This window comes from Abramis brama, assembly GCF_963993115.1.
Source record: "Abramis brama genome assembly, chromosome: 12".
NCBI classification, from domain to species: Eukaryota; Metazoa; Chordata; class Actinopteri; order Cypriniformes; family Leuciscidae; genus Abramis; species Abramis brama.
In genome coordinates, this window is record NC_139974.1 from 4,951,257 (window position 1) to 4,968,639 (window position 17,383).

At 40.5% G+C, this 17,383-nt stretch overlaps 1 protein-coding gene across 2 annotated transcripts in view; it reads right to left on the reverse strand.

The window, feature by feature from the left end:
- Positions 1 to 17,366, reverse strand: part of LOC311094054 (E3 ubiquitin-protein ligase TRIM39-like) — an 81,814-nt gene extending 64,448 nt beyond the window's left edge. Inside the window, exons 1-6 of one of the 2 annotated variants that reach the window (XM_084131777.1) lie at positions 17,228 to 17,366; positions 16,436 to 16,516; positions 15,338 to 15,909; positions 15,125 to 15,220; positions 12,194 to 12,361; positions 11,964 to 12,102 (exon numbers count right to left, since the gene is read on the reverse strand). In XM_084131777.1, coding sequence (XP_083987903.1) covers positions 11,964 to 12,102; positions 12,194 to 12,361; positions 15,125 to 15,220; positions 15,338 to 15,909; positions 16,436 to 16,505 — 1,045 coding nt within the window. In that variant the 5' untranslated portion in view covers positions 16,506 to 16,516; positions 17,228 to 17,366. The remainder of the gene's footprint in view (positions 1 to 11,963; positions 12,103 to 12,193; positions 12,362 to 15,124; positions 15,221 to 15,337; positions 15,910 to 16,435; positions 16,517 to 17,227) is intronic. The other variant, XM_084131773.1, reaches the window with a different exon arrangement.
- Positions 17,367 to 17,383: the final 17 nt, after the last annotated feature.

Below are 17,383 nucleotides of genomic sequence, written 5' to 3' on the forward strand. Positions count from 1 at the left end.
ACGGGGCACCCTTTGGCACCCGCGTCCGGACCTCTGGAAACTCCATGTCTGGTCCCTGGACAGGACGCGGTGGTTCTAGGTGACTTACACCCAGAGGTACTTAACACCATCACTTCTGCGCTAGCGCCGTCTACGAGACGTGCGTACGCCTTGAAGTGGAACCTGTTCGTCGAGTGGTGTTCCTCCCGCGGAGAGGCCCCCCGAAGATGTTCGATAGGGTCAGTGCTTTCCTTCTTGCAGCAAGGGTTGGAGCGAAGGCTGTCTCCCTCCACCCTTAAAGTACATGCTGCTGCTATTTCAGCATATCATGACCACATAGATGGCAAAACAGTTGGAAAGCACGACCTGGTCGTCAGGTTCCTTAGGGTGGCGAGATGATTAAATCCTCCTCGTCCCCCCTCCATACCCTCTTGGGACCTTTCCCTGGTGCTCCGAGGACTTCAGGATGCTCCCTTTGAGCCTTTGCAGTCAGCAGACTTAAAGCTTATCTCCTTGAAGACTTTGCTGCTGATTGCACTGGCCTCGATCAAGAGGGTAGGGGACCTGCAAGCATTTTCAGTCGACGAATCGTGCCTAGAGTTCGGGCCGGGTGACAACCATGTTGTACTGAGACCCCGGCCTGGCTATGTGGCCAAGGTTCCTACCACTCCCTTTAGAGATCAGGTAGTGAACCTGCAAGCGCTGCCTCTGGAGGAGGCAGACCCAGCCCTGGCTTTGCTCTGTCCCGTTCGCGCTCTGCGTATGTACGTGGACAAAACCCAAAGCGTCAGGACCTCAGACCAGCTCTTTGTCTGTTACGGAGACCAGCAGAAGGAAAAGGCTGTCTCCAAGCAGAGGATGGCCCACTGGATAGTGGATGCCATCGCCTTGGCTTTACGAAGCTCAAGGTGTGCCCTGTCCGCTCAGGTTGCATGCACACTCCACGAGAGGTGTTGCACCCTCTTGGGCGCTGGCACGTGGCTCCTCGCTAACAGATATCTGTAGAGCTGCGGGCTGGGCGACACCTAACACATTCGCTAGATACTATAGCCTACGTGTAGAGCCCGTGTCCTCCCGTGTTCTCACCCTAAACGGATAGAAGCACTGAGAGTACCGGCTCTGTCGGCTTGCTGCACTCTACTGTGCATCCTTATTGCTCCAAAGTCGAACCTGTTGAGTCCTCCAACACCCTCGGCACGGACATGGCGGAGCGTCCAGTGCCAGGCCTTTATCCGGTGAATCCTTGAGATCCGGGTCTAGGCTGGGTCCCATATGTGTGACCCTACGGTGATCCCATATGTGTATATTCTCCACGGCTGCTCCTATTCGGAAGCCCGTGTCTTTCCCTTGGGCTAAGTCACCCATTATTCATATGCAGTACAACCCTTGGGTTAGTCCATATCAGGGGTGTAACGGTACGCAAAAATCACGGTTCGGTACGTACCTCGGTTTTAAAGTCACGGTTCGGTTTATTTTCGGTACAGTAAGGGAAAGAAATGCAAACATTAAACTGCAGGTTGTTTATTACTATAAACTTTTTTTAACAATTTGTTTACACTTTTTTAAACACTTTTTAACAAAATATAATAAAATATATATAAAATAAAAAAAAGAATAAGAAATAAAATACTGCTGCAAAGTTCTCCACTAAATAAAATACTCTCGGTCTCAAACCAATATCACATAATAAATTTAATGAAAAAAATAAATAAATAACTATGATTACAGTGCAGCATTACCAATCCCAGCTTGTAGGCCTGCTCATATTTAAAAATTAAGGCTGGGAATCGATAAAAAAATAACTTTAATTGCACAATTTGCTGTAATTTATTGCAATTCCTCCAAGCTTGTAATCATCAATAATTAAACTTAGAATCACCTAATTTAATGAAACACCAGGGAAAAAAAGGAACAGAAAATAGCCCTATATTAAAATAATATTAAACATATATATCAATGTATTATTATTTTTCAATAATCAATCAACAATCAATTTAAGATTTTTTCCCCCATTTTTTTACTAATTATCAAAATAAAATATATTCCTACAAATCTATTATTACCAGAGCATGTGATCAGAGCAGGTCATTTTACCATTGTTGCCAGCATGACTATACCAGCTCAGCAAACAGAAGTCTACTACTGAGAAATTTCACCTTATTTGAGCGGACTTTGCTTTTCCAGTGCATGATCGGTACATGATTGGACTTGGAGTGTTTGGGCCGTTAACGACAGAGCAGAACGCGCAGCGCAAACACGGAGTCGAACATTGAACATTGAGCAGAGAGCGCAGAGCGCAGACACACACACACACACGCGGAACGGAGAGTGTGGCAGCGCACACGGAGCAGAAAATATTTTTTTCCCCGTGCAGTCGATTTCTTTGGTTTAGGTTACAGTGACGACGGGTAAACTGGTAAAACTTTAGAATCAGCTGCAGGGCGGGATTTGCGCTGAACGCCACTTAATATGTTCGTGTGGAAACACGAAAATTTACCTATGTTCCGCACACAAAATATTGCATTCGGTCATTTGGTACACAGGTGCACCGAACCGAAAGCCCTGTACCGAAACGGTCCGGTACGAATACACGTACCGTTACACCCCTAGTCCATATGTCTAATCCCACATAACTCTCCTTAAGAATGTGGCTTCCTCAGCGTTCCCCTCCCTCAAATCGGACACGCTTTCCCTGTGTTATCCAATAATCTCACTGTATGGGTTATAACGGAACAACAGTGACGGATTCTCTCGGTGTAAGCCCTCTCCTATCGTCCTTCCAGGCAAGAAGGTGTGGAGGCTTACACAGGGCGCTGAATGGGGTGCAGCAGCTGTGGCGCTTTGGTAGGGATTCCTATTCGTCGTTCACCACGACGTACGTCGTAGTGACCGAACGATAGGGAACTCCCCCTGAGGGAGGGAACGGAGGGGAACGAGGGTTACCATATGTAACCGAGACGTTCCATTTACACCTGGTCACATAAATGTGTTTTTGCGAAACGGATTTAAATCCGATCTTCAATTCCCGCGCTGTATGCAGATTTAACGGAGTGCACGTCACCAAAAGCAACAGATATGAGCTGCATTTTATTGATCATCAGCTAAAATTTCAAAATCAAAGACCGCAATAAAAGAGAGTGGCAGCAGCCCTGGTAAGATCCTTTCGTTTCTCTACTTTTAATGATGATGATTGTGTGTTAAGCGTCTGCGACTTGCTTTTACTTTGATTTGTGATAGTTTGCACGTTGGCTTAATGAATAGATGCTCAGCTTCTCATCCGCAGTGATGCATGTTCCAGTAGCGTTGTCATATCTGGCTATATTGCCAGCTTTTTAGTCCTGGAGAAGATGGCAGGACCAGAAGAAAAACATGTAAAAGAGGCAAAAAAGGCGGCGTGCGACAGCGCGTGAGAATCCTAACAAGGAAGAGACGTCTGCCTCTACCTTCAATAGTCCTGGCAAATGTTCAATCACTGAAAAACAAGGTGGATGAACTGCAAGCACGAGTATCTCACACACGGGAGTTCAGAGATGCGTGTGTTTTAGCCTTCACTGAGACGTGGCTGACGGCCGCAGATATGGATCCTACGACCGATATTGATGGATTCGGGGTACCAATACGTCTTGATCGTGAGCCATGTATGACGGGGAAGCGGCAGGGAGGTGGAGTATGCTTTTATATTAACCCAAGATGGTGTAATAATGTGACTGTTCGGGAGAAAATTTGCCTACCGGACATTGAGCTATTGACAATTTCGGTGAGACCATCTTATTTGCCAAGGGAATTTCCTCAAGTGTTTTTGTCGGTTGTGTATATTCACCCTAAGGCTAACTTTAAAAACGCAAATGAGGTATTGTTCTCTGTGTTGCAAAGACTTCAGTCCATCTCACCTGATGCCCCATGTCTTGTAATGGGTGATTTTAACCGCAGTAACTGCAGCAAAACATTTAGCCATTTTCATCAGTATATCACTTGTCACACTCGAGGAAATAAGACTCTTGACTTATGTTATGGATCCATACGAGGAGCGTACAGATCCGTTGCTGAGTCCCCTCTGGGCTCCTCGGACCACAGCGTGGTGCACCTGTTTCCAACATATAGGACTGTGCTGCGAAGGAGAGGCACAGAATCACGGACAGTCCAGGTATGGAATGAGGATGGTATATTGGCCCTACAAGGATGTTTTGAGTGCACGGACTGGTCTGTTTTTCATGCACCATCTGACAATATTAATGAGTTGACTGATGTGGTGGTTAGTTATATCTCATTCTGTGTCAATAATGTGATTGATACCAAGGTTATCACCAGGCATTCAAATAATAAGCCTTGGTTTAATAATGAACTGAAAAATCTTCTTAAGAAGAAAAGTGTTGTTTTTAAAAGTGGTGATAAAGTTGCTTATTCTGTTATTAGGAAGGAAGTAAGAGCTGCTATTGCAAAGGCAAAACATAATTATAAAGAAAAAATAGAAGAAAAATATTTAAATGCTGATCAAAGGGCGGTGTGGGACGGAATGAAACTAATGACAGGCATACAGGGAAGTAGAACTACGATATCCTTAAATGGGTATACATCTAATGCGTGTTTAGTGAATGAACTTAACAAATTTTATCTAAGATTTGATGTGGATGACGATAATGTGAAGTATGACTTTGGGCAAAGCAATAGGCCTACTGTATTTAGTATCGATGCTCCTACGGTGGCTAGGTTTTTTAAAAGGATAAAAGTAAATAAAAGCCCTGGACCAGATAATATTAGTGGTAAGGTGTTGAGAGCATGTAGTTCACAGCTAAGTGGCATATTCACAGAGATTTTTAACATGTCAGTTAGAACTCAAATTGTACCACAAATCTGGAAACATGGCATAGTTGTTCCTGTGGCGAAATGTAGGAGTCTGAAGGTTTTAAATGATTTTAGACCGGTAGCCCTCACTTCACTAGTGATGAAAACATTTGAAAAAATTGTGAGAATAGAGATATTGAAGTATGTAGAAGATAATTTGGATCCTCTCCAGTTTGCGTACAGAGCAGGGAGGGGGGTTGAGGATGCCATAACCACTCTTGTACACTTAGTAGCCCAACATCTGGAGACCCCAAAAACAAGGGCACGGCTAGCTTTTATTGATTTCTCATCTGCATTCAACACAATCAAGCCACATGTATTAGCCGAAAAATTAGTTCGATTATTTAACCTTGATCTTAATCTAGTAGGATGGATCGTGAATTTTTTATCAAATAGAACCCAGTGTGTGAGAGTCAACAGTCTGCTTTCTTCCAAATTATGTTCTTCTATTGGCTCGCCTCAAGGGTGTGTTCTTTCCCCTCTTCTTTTTATTTTGTATACTAATGATTGTAGGAGCACATTTGACAATAGGTATATGTTAAAGTTCGCGGATGATACTGTGATTGTGAGTCTTCTTGTAAATGAGGAGACATCTCATGGCCCAGTGGTGGAGGACTTTGTCTCTTGGTGTGCAAAATGTAACCTAAATCTAAATATATCAAAGACCAAAGACATGATCATAGATTTTGGAAAATCTGCCATTTCAGTCTCTCCTACTGTCATAAATGGAAGAGATATTGAGTTTGTGGACGAATATCGTTATCTGGGTACAGTTATAGATAAAAAAATTAATTTTGATGCTAACACAGATGACATTTGTAAAAAGGTTCAGCAGCGTATGTTTTTCTTAAGAAAAATGAACTCTTTTAAAGTATGCTCAGTGTTAATGACACTGTTTTATCGGAGTTTTATTGAATCTGTAATTTCTTATTGTGACATTGTATGGTTTGATTGTATTAGCCTGTCCAACAGAAACAGAATAACCAAACTGATAAAGACTGCTTCGAAAGTGATTGGAGTTCAGCAGATGTGGACGTGTTGTCAAAAAAGCCTTTGCGATAATCAATTGCCCAACACACCCATTACACAAAGAGTTTGTTATTCTTCCATCAGGACGTAGATATAGAGTAATGGGAGGGAGAACAAGGAGGTTTAAGAACTCATTCATACCAACTGATATTCTAATGTTAAATGATCTGTAATCATGAGTGTTTATTATGTGAGTGTTTGCTATGTGAGTGTTTTTTGTGATGTGCAGCACCTGTGCAAAACCAATTTCCTAAGGGATAAATAAACTCGAACTGAACTGAACTGAACTATAACCAGTGGCGGAGCCAGAGGGGGGTCCGGGGTGGCACTGGACACCCCTGACATGCGATTGGCCACCCCGGGTGCCACCCCAAAATTTTATTTGCTACTGGCAGTTGCTGATGCTGATTTAAAAAAAAAAAAAAAAAAATTACGTTCGCCGGCAACGCGGCGCGCGCGCAGTTTTCAAACGGACGAGCAGAGGACGAGAGATAGTTGCAAGATACCGAACTTCACCGAATAAGAAAACATCATATTTGAAGTAAGTTTTTAAGGTTTAGCATCAGGGGGGTTTGCTCCGAATACATTCGGCCTAATACACGCATATACAGTAGGCTACCTTGCCGTGTGTAGCCTACGTTACAGTATACAAATGTTCTAGCTAATGTGAGGATAGGAGATCAAAACGCAGGCAAAGAAGAGCAGAAACAAGCGATATCATAATGCGATTACTATAGGACTGTGAAGCTTTATGGGTGTAGGGTGTTGATGGACTCGAGCTGTGTTTTGATCATCATTAAATCTGATCTAGATGTAGTCTTTGATAAAAATGCGATTTTCTCAGCTTTTTGCTCATGTTGCTTTTTATGAAACTTGCCAACATTCAAGTGTTGATAAACAAGTAATAAAAACTCAGTGAGTGTTTTAGCGCAATTTTCTCACCTCATGGGATCACAACACTAAGAGATAGTAAATCTTTTCCTGGATTTTTTTTGTGCGTTCCCGAGATTAGACCTTCCTTAACATAATGCCGAAAACCCGAAGTCTCTAGGTAGTCTGGTTGAGGAGTAGATAGAAGTGAAAGATTGGTGCGCACAGACGCACAGAACAGAAATCATGAGTTAACCAGCGCAATTTGTCCGGTGGAAAATTGCGCTAAAAAGACGCACGAAGCTAGAATTTTTTTTTTTTAAAGCACAGGGTCTGTTCTTTCTTATGTTCAGATATTCATACAACAAAATATTCTGGGGTGCCATGAAATTGTGAAAATTACCAAAAACACCATTTTTTTTTTATACTGGAAAGAGTTAAGATAAAAATATTTTTAATAAGCACAAACATAGTCCAGTCATTTTATGAAAAAAGGTTTAACAAATTGCAACAGAAGCAAACTCAAATCATTTTGTATCCTCAATATGTCCTGAGTAAGGAAAAAAAGTCAAGAATCCCATTAGGGGAAAGTTTTGAAAACTGTTTCTGGGGATTCACTTTTTATTTTACCTGCCTTTTGTCTTCAGCATTTTCCTTAACATTGTCTCCTGTTCTTCCCTCAGACTCGTCCCCCAGAAACAGTCCCACAGACCCAGCCCCAAACCCAATCTCTTAATAATTAATAAAGGCTGGTTTCTAAAGTACTTCTTCCTGCCTCTATGTATTAATGTTCATGGGTAGCCGTAATGGGTTCCATTCAGACCTTAACATTAGGTATTTTACTGTTATATGTCAACAAGATTCAACAAGACATTTTCTCCTGGCTATATCCAATGTTTAGATCTGTTGTGGTATTTATGCAAATTATCACATACATAATTAGATTATGCACCATTTGTCCATGTTAACAACCAATTTAAAAAAAAAACTTGTAATACATTTTTTGTTTGTCTTGATGCAAGTAATCAACTCAGTAATTTTCATGGTGAAATCTAAAGGTTACAATTTTTACCCTATTCACGTAAGAAAAAGAATGAATAGGCGTATGAATAGGCTATATTTGGGTCTTTTTCAGAATGGGATTCTTCAGGACTTGTTTTTCCTTACTTAGGACATATTGAGGATACAAAATCAGTTGAGTTTGCTTCTGTTGCAATTTGTTCAAGGTTGACCCCCATTTTGGCTTAAAATGACTGGACTAACAGGCAGATCAGACCCCAGCCCTTGCATCACCACTGGCTAGTCAGAGTCAGTGTGGTCAGACTTCAGAACCATCAACAGCTCAGAGCATCTACCAGACACAGGCAGTCAATCACATACCAAATTCAGGAATTTAAGTTGAGAAGATTTTGCCAGATTAAAAGGATAGTTCACCAAAAAATGAACACAAAAAAATAATTATAAATTAAATAATTATAATTAGAAAGATGTTCAACACTTATAGACACAAACAGAGTGACCCAATTCCTTCCATAAGCTTTTCCACTGTCTGTCTGTCTGTCTCTGTGTGTGTGTGTGTGTGTGTGTACTGTGTACCCCCGCAAGTAGCAGTGGCCACCCCCTGGCCACCCCATGTATAAAACTCTAGTTCCGCCACTGACTATAACATTACATCTAGCCCATGACACGCTCTCACACGTTTATTTTTTTAGCATTTTTGGGAGGAGTACAATTTACATATGTGGTTTCAACAACCAGATGCATTTACACTTGTCCAGTTTCGTCTGGAATGCGGCCCAGAGCACCTCCTGAAGTGGTTTGAGCGATCGGATTCAAATCCGTCTCGAATGCGTTTCGGAGGGCATTTACACCTGGTCTTTTCACGATCGGATAGCTATCCGATCTGAGAAAACGCATGAAGTGGCCAGGTGTAAACGGCCCCATAATCACAACATTTAGATGAAACCACTGAAAAGACTGAAAATGGCAGAAAATTAATGTTTCTTTTTGTTGTTTCTCATCTAAAAGTGTTCATAGATTTACTAAAGCCTTAAAGGGGGGGGTGAAATGCTTATTTTCACTCAATCTCCTGTTAATCTTGAGTACCTATAGAGTAGTATTGCATCCTTCATATCTCCAAAAAGTCTTTAGGTTTATTATATTTATAAAAGACAGATAGGCTGTACCGGGTCTTTCCGGAAAAAACCGAGCGTCTGGAGGCGGGCCGTGCGGTCGGTGGTAAAGCTGTGCTAACCGAGCTAACAACACACAGAGACATTTTTGAAGCAGTTTTACTCACCGTCAGCGACCGCGAAACTTTATCATTGTGACTGCTCGATCCTTAAGCATTAGACGATCTGCAAATCCGTCGATCTGGGCTTTGTTTATAAAACAATCATCATCGAAATGCAGGGAACAAAGTCTTACACAGCTTGATGCTCTGAAAAAAACAAACTCCATCCACTGGTCCCTTAACGCTGTGTTCTTTGGGAATATGTGCAGGGTTGTCTTGCCCTAGCAACCAAAAACCCACTTCTTTGGTGACATTGACTTCCAAAAGCCTCAGCCGAGCAGAGCGCTCTGATGGAACTGCTTTCGCTATCTTGCTCTGGTCTACGAGTGCGCGCACGCCCTCGGAGAAGTGCCCTTAGGACCCATATAAGGAAATTCCGTATGGCGTTATTTTCCTGTCAAATGTCGAGAGCACATTATTGTAGCGTGAAAGTACATTAATATAATGCGCGAGCGCGAATCTCTCTGCTCGCGCGCGGAATATAAATGCGCGAGCGCGAATCTCTCTGCTCGCGCACGGAATATGTGCCGAGTGCGAATCTCTCTGCTTGCGCGCGAGAACTGGGCTCGATCTCTCAGATACACGTTGCTCTTGTAAGAATTTTCTCTGGGCTCGCTCAGAGAATATGCCTGCACTTAAAACGTGTTCAGTGCAATCGCGGATCTCTCCTCTTTGCTTAAAGTAAGCATGTATGTGCTTAGACTGTGTCCCGTGCGTTCGCGCATGCCTAAGTACTCTTCAATTTCTTCTTTTTTTCTTATTAATGCCAAGGTATCAAAAATATAACTTACATAGCAAAAATGTACAAATTACATACAACGGAATAAAGAAAGCAAAGCAGCATATACTGTATATATATATATATATATATATATATATATATATATATATATATATATATATATATATATATACATACATACATACATACATACATACATATAGCCTGTATATCAGGGATAGGCAACTCCAGTCCTGGAGGGCCACTGTCCTGCATAGTTCAGCTTCAGCCCTGATAACAACTCACCTGCCTGTATCTATCTAGTAATCCTGAAAACACTGGTTGCCTTGTTCAGGTGTGTTTAATTAGGGTTGGAGCTAAACTCTGCAGGACAGTGGCCCTCCAGGACCGGAGTTGCCTATCCCTGCTGTATATGCTCATAAAAAATAAAAAAACAGAACAGAAAGCTGTAATGAAATAAAAAAGTTTGAAACAAGTTTATTGTCTTAAGAGCTTTAAGATTCTTAGATAACGAAATGCTTTGGATGTATTGTTGGACCTCTCTCTTATAAAAACAATGAATAAGGGATTCTGCTGAGTTAATTTACTACGGTGAATGTGAAATTTTGCAAGGAACAATAATAGATTAATAATAAAATACTCATTAAATCTAGCTTTTGAAAAGGTTTAAATCATAAACACAAGTTGTTCTTTTTGTGGTGCCCCTGATGAAACTGCTCTTCATATCTTCTGGGATTGTCCTCACACACAGTTATTTTGGGTTGAATTTTCTGCTTCCGGATTTCTCTTTGCTTTTTAAGGATGCACTGTTTGGTTTCTTTAATATACAAAAAGCTAAATTTAATGAGTATTTTATTATTAATTTATTATTGTTCCTTGCAAAATTTCACATTCACCGTAGTAAATTCACTCAGCAGAATCCCTTATTCATTGTTTTTAGAAGAGAGGTCCAACAATACATCCAAAGCATTTCGTTATCTAAGAATCTTAAAACTCTTAAGACAATAAACTTGTTTCAAACTTTTTTATTTATTTCATTACAGCTTTCTGTTCTGTTTTTTTTATTTTTGTATGAGCATATACAGGCTATATGTATGTATGCATGTATGTATGTATGTATGTATGTATGTATATATATATATATATATATATATATATGCTGCTTTGCTTTCTTTATTCCGTTGTATGTAATTTATACATTTTTGCTATGTAAGTTATATTTTTGATACCTTGGCATTTATTTAAAAAAAAAAAAAAAAAGAAATTGAAGAGAAGAGTAGCTACTTAGGCATGCTGCGCGAACGCACGGGACAAAGTCTAAGCACATACATGCTTACTTTAAGCGGAGGCACGTTTTAAGTGCAGACATATTCTCTGAGCGAGCCCAGAGAAAATTCTTACAAGAGCAACGTGTATCTGAGAGCGCGAGCAGAGATATTTGCACTTGGCACATTATATTCCGCGCGCGAGCAGAGATATTTGCACTTGGCACATTATATTCCGCGCGCGAGCAGAGAGATTTGCACTTGGCACATTATATTCCGCGCGCGAGCAGAGAGATTTGCACTTGGCACATTATATTCCGCGCGCGAGCAGAGAGATTCGCGCTCGCGCATTTATATTCTGTGGGCGAGCAGCGAGATTTGCACTTGGCACATTTAAATTCCACGCGCGAGCAGAGAGATTCGCGCTCGCGCATTATATTAATGTACTTTCGCGCTACAATAATGCGCTCTCGACATTTGACAGGAAAATAACGCCATAATTCCGCCCCATCTGACGTGACACAGACCCATACTCGAAAAAAACTTTCCGAAACTTGTGACAAACCGGAAGGACAATTTTTGGCACAGAAATACTCCTTCAAACATACAATTTAATTTTTGAAACTTTGTCCATGTTTAGCATGGGAATCCAACTCTTTAACAGTGTAAAAACCTCAGTATGCATGAAATAGCATTTCACCCCCCCCTTTAAGGTTCTGGTTACAGTGATGAAGCTTCTAGTACAAGATGAATTTACTGCATGTTTTCTGAAATTAGAGATGAATATGACCTGCTCTCTTCAAGAAGAACTGTGATGATCATGAGACACAAACACATGATCACACACTTCTCTTATTTCAGCTTTAACAGACTCAATCTTCATTACTGATATTAAAAGATGATAAATATATGTATCTGTACGGTGTGTTTGATATTGCTGTACCAGTTTGCGTGAGTTTCTCCTGTAGAGAGTCCTGCAGTTTAGTCAGAGCTCTCCTCAGAGTCTCCAGACTCTCATCAGTCTTCACACTGATCTCAGACCAGTTCCTGGTGTTTCTAGAGCTGCACAGGGATGAGTAAATCTACAGCAGGAGAGAGGAGAAATCCTTCAGCATGGGGAGTGTTATGGTGTCATATACTGCATTATCATTGATCAGAGAGATGTTGACTGACCTGTAGGAGGTGGAGGTGATCTTCAGTGTGTGAGAGCTGCTCCAGCTCAGTGTTTCTCATCTTTAGCTCAGTGATCTCCTGCTCCAGCTCTTCAATGAGCTCTTCCTCCTGTTTCTCTGCTGCTTTCTGCTGCTCCTCCATCATCTCCAGCAGTTCAGTATAAAATATCTAAAGCAAGATTCAGTATTACTATTGCTCATATTTCAGTGTGTTAGGGCGTTTTTTTCTTTCAGTTTAATTTGCACCGTTTGGACTGAATAATTCCTCAAATCATGTGCCTTGTAGAGGAGAGTTATGTTGTCACTTTAAGTGATCAGAATAACAACTAATGAAATGGCAGCAGGTAATCACAATTAGCGCTTTTATACAACAATTCACAAAACACAAATTTAATATTCATTAACTTACGTTATAGACACAATATTGACAGTTGGCATACTTCATCTATTTTTGCTTCAATGAAAACATTTCCAAACAAAACCACAGAAGAAACAATTGTTGAACATATCTGAGCAACACTAATAGGTGTTTATGTGGTTCTTTCTTTATTTTAAACAAGTCGGTAGACCAAATTAATTAAAGGTCCCATTCCATGGATTATTTTTATTATTTTATCATGTTTCCAGGGGTGCCCTTATAATGTTAGTATGTTTTTTAGATCAAAAATTGTTATAATTTAGAAATAAAAGGCATATTTCCTAGCCTGATTTCATTCCCTGGTTTGAACACTCTGTTTGAAGGGGCGTGTCTGCTGTGAGACTTCAGTGTAAACGCCCTCTGCTGTGATTGGCTGAAATGCTTGCATATGAAATATCTGGCATTACATGTGGAACTATCTGGAAAACTTTTACTATTACAGCTATTATACGTTTTTACTATTACAACTATCGGGATTAAAGAATCGTGAGAAGTTTTTTAAGTATTTAGATCTATTTCAATCACATAAAAAATTGCAGTGAGCGTTGAGCAGATGACAGCCTGTTGATCGTGTGAAAAAAGATCTTATCATTGCAACGCAGTTTCTGCACTCACTAATGATTTCACCAATGCAAACATGAGGCATATAAATACAGTAAGAGTTTCGTTGTGCAGTGTAACAGTCATTGATTTCATAACGAGTTTTGGCAAGTGTCCAGATAAACTCGCGCTGTGTGATTGATTGACAGCTTGGACGATTGTAAAGGGATTGTTCTTTGATCGCTTTCTGTATATTAATCACAGTTTAAATAAGATTATTTTCATCCTACTAAGAGAAACGATGTGGAGTTGATCGCTACTTCCATATTAAATCACTAGTACTTACCGCTTGCTGGAATATAGTTGAAATTGCCCCCTTCGTCAGTATGAAACGCTGAGAGAAGCCTGCTTGATATTAACGTTATCCCAGGTTAGAAAAACAGTCCGTGGTGAAATGGACAGAGCAAACTAACAACTTCGAATTAAACTTTTGCGGTATCCGATTATAGATAAACATCAACCGTCTGTTGACATTTCGCCATCAATACGCCTGTGTTCCTGTGGGCGGAGGTTAGTCTAAACACGGTTCTGGTGATGTCACTAATGCAGGTAGTAGAGGGGTGTAGTCCAATCGAGCCGTTTTTTGTAGTCAACTTCTGTTAAATAAAATATCTCGCTTGGCATTGAACTTTGAGCGTTATAATTTTACAGATATTATTTATACTCTAACAACAACATTACACACTAACTAAACTTTGAAACATGGAATCGCATGCAACGGGACCTTTAAAATCGATGTCTCTCTCATAAACAGTCACTTTTTCCCATAATGGTGTATCAATGTAACCTGCAGAAAGAGTGACTGTACAGTCCACAGCACTAATATACAGACTGAAGGCTGGTTTATACTTCTGTGTCGGACCTACGCCAGAGCCTCTACACTGTATTCTACTCGTTGGTTTTCATTTATACTTCAGCATCGTTGTCCGCGTTGACGTGCAATTACACCTGCAGAGGGAGCATGTGAAACCCGAGGGAGGGGTTCTAGCAGACCAATCACAGCATTTGCGTCTGTGTAGAATTGACGCGTTGTTACATTTTTGGAGAGGTGCGCGTCAGGGTACGCTGAAGGGTACGTGCGCTACACACAGCCTAAAGGCCTCATTATGCTTCTGCGTCAACTCCACGGCGTAGCTATGCCGTCACTCCTACGGCGTCGTGGCCGTTTTATGGTTCTGCGTCGGGTTGCGTTGCATCGCAGTGCATTACACTGGCAGAACGCTAGGCGGGGTGTGGTTCGCGAATCTCTTTGCTAGTTCCGTGCGCCGTTTCCGCTTTTTCATTTCCGACAATGGCGAGCGAAAGAGTCAGTGAAAGTGTTGTTGCAGCTGGAGCTAATCGACGTTGAACAACAAATGATTTTATTGCAAATGTTTAATCGCAGAAGAAAAAGAAGTCGTCAGCGAAGGTGGTCTATACGACCAGTGCACGAAGACAGGGAAAGGATTGGCGAATTTGTTACGGTTGTTCGACCGCTGAGGGACTTGGACGAAGAAATGCACTTTAAGTATTTTCGGATGTCGAAAGGTCGATTTGACGATCTTGCTCATCGTTTAAACCCGTTAATACAGCATCAGAATGATGTATAATCTGACCAATCACAGCCCTTGCGGTCTGCGTCGCCTCGACACGTAGTTACAATTTTTGGAGGTGCACGTTGAGCTACGGCAGAGGGGTCGGAGAGGGGTTTGCGGTGATGCAGAGGGGTCTGCGGGGGTACGCCGTTGATTCAATGCAGAAGCATAAAACAGGCTACGGCGCGAGTTCGACGCAGAAGTTTAAATTGGGCTTGACTTACAGGCTGTCGAACAAACACAGACAAGAAGAGTGATGCAAACAGTGAAAAATCCCCCAAAACTAACTGATGAAATAAATATTTAAGAAAACTGAATTACATAATTTAACTTAGGCTACCTTTCTGACTTCTGCTGAGTGTTTGACGTCTTGAATCTTCTTGATTCTGTCCTGGATCATCTGCTGTGTGTCTTTCTGTGTCTTCATCAGTTGAGTCTATAGACAGAGAACAACACACAATATGTTTTCATAACTGATTCATTTATATTAAAGAACATGTGTTTCCTCATGATAAAATCAGCCATTTAAAATCAGTTTGTCAGTAACTTTTACCTTCTTCTCTTTACTCTCCTCTTCTATAAAAACAGTGTTGTGGTTTTTGTGGTCTGTTACAGTGCAGATCGGACACACACATGTCTGATCATCTCTACAGAACAGCTCCAGAGGTCTCTCATGTTTCTGACATATATAGTCCTCCAGATTACTCACAGGATTGATCAGTTTGTGTTTCTTTAAACCTGCCACTCTCAAATGAGTCTCCAGGTGAGTTTCACAGTAAGAGCTCTGACACACCAGACACGACTTCAGGGCTTTCAGCTTTCTTTCCTCACAGACGTCACACAGAACTTCAGCTTTTTTCAGTACTTCAGGTTTTTTCTCAGGACTTTTCTTTTTATAGTGATCTACGATCTCTCGGAGTGTGGTGTTAATCTTGAGATCAGGTCTGTGCTTGAATGTTTCTTTACAATATGGACAGTTGCAGGTCTGGCTGTTGTCCCAGCACTTATTCAGACAGGTCTTGCAGAAGTTGTGTCCACATGGAGTGGTGACTGGATCAGTGAACACGTCCAGACATATAGAGCACTGAAGCTCCTCAGTCAGTGGACCGCTGGAGGAAGACATCCCTGGAGAGAGAAATGATGAAGATAAATCACCTACACTACTAGTGTAAAGTTTGGAACATTTGACTTTTTGATTTAATGGCTTTTGCTTGAAGGACTTAAATAACAATAATAATAATTATTATTAGCCTTACTATTATAAATGGGCTCATTTAATACTGTTTATAAAGAATCCCATGATGCACCTCATGAAGTTGGTTGAATGTAAAGAATGTCTAGAGACAAAGAGTGACATCTTTGAGGAAACTCAAATATATTAGAGATCATGTACAGTCAGCTGGTCATTACTGCTAAATGAACCCAGACAAGCTGATCAGAACCCTAAAGTGAAGCTCATTACACACACACTTACTGTACCAAATAAATAAATACACGAAGGAGCAATATTGATTGGAAATCTTGATTTGAAATGATTTTATCTGCTGCTGTACACTCCTGAACTACATATTAAATATTATATTAGAAGAGTGAAAGTTATTCATGCACTAATTCATTCTTCTTGTTTTTTAGTTTTTGTTTATTGACTTACATGGAGGTGTATTCTCAATACTCCGTCTCCTGGTTTTTCTTGCTTGTGTTGATGTTGGTGATTCTGCCATTGTTCTTCCCTCTTCGATTTCAAGAATAGAAATGTTATTGAATGATCAAAGAACTTATAAGAAACATCTAAGCCTATATTTGCTCCTAATGTGTATTTAGTCACTGAGGTTTAAATGAAATCTTACCTCGAGTCCGGCTTAGTTTTACTTATTCATCATAATATTATTTCAAGACAAATTTATAATTTATATCAAATTGGTTAAAATGAATGAAAGAATTGATAGTGAGGGAAACACAATAATTCATTTGAAATTCAGTAAGAAACTCATAAACTTACAGAACTGAACTTTGACCTGCTCTTTTGATAGCCTTTTTTTTTTTTGAGAACTCAACTGAACTTTTGACCCTAACTAAAGTAAGTACAAAATACATTATATAGTCAAGTGTAGTTTTAATCTAGTTTATTATAAATGTGATTTTCATATGCAGTTTAGCAGGTTTGTGTTCAGTGAATCTGCAGGTCATTTACTTCCTGTTTCTTTAGTCTTTCTGCCATGTGACAAAATGACAGAAACACCAAACTTTGCTTTACAACCAATCAAATGACATATTTAAATACAATTCTGATACCATTTCAGTGAACAACTAAAATAGTTGAGTATTTGATATGCTTAAACCTGGTTCTGTTCAACTTATTCCAGTTCGACATAAACCTACTAAACCAGTTCACTTCCATTAGAAACCTGTTCAGCACAACCTCTCTTATATTTCTATCTCTTACCTGTGAGGATCAGATGTGTCCACAAGACTCTTTGAACGGATCAATAAATATTCTGTAGTTTAAAGAGGTTGATCGTTTCAGGAGTCCATATTGTTGTTGATCAAGTTAGTTTCACTTTCTCTGAATCTCTCTGAACTACAGTGATGTCAGAGCGGT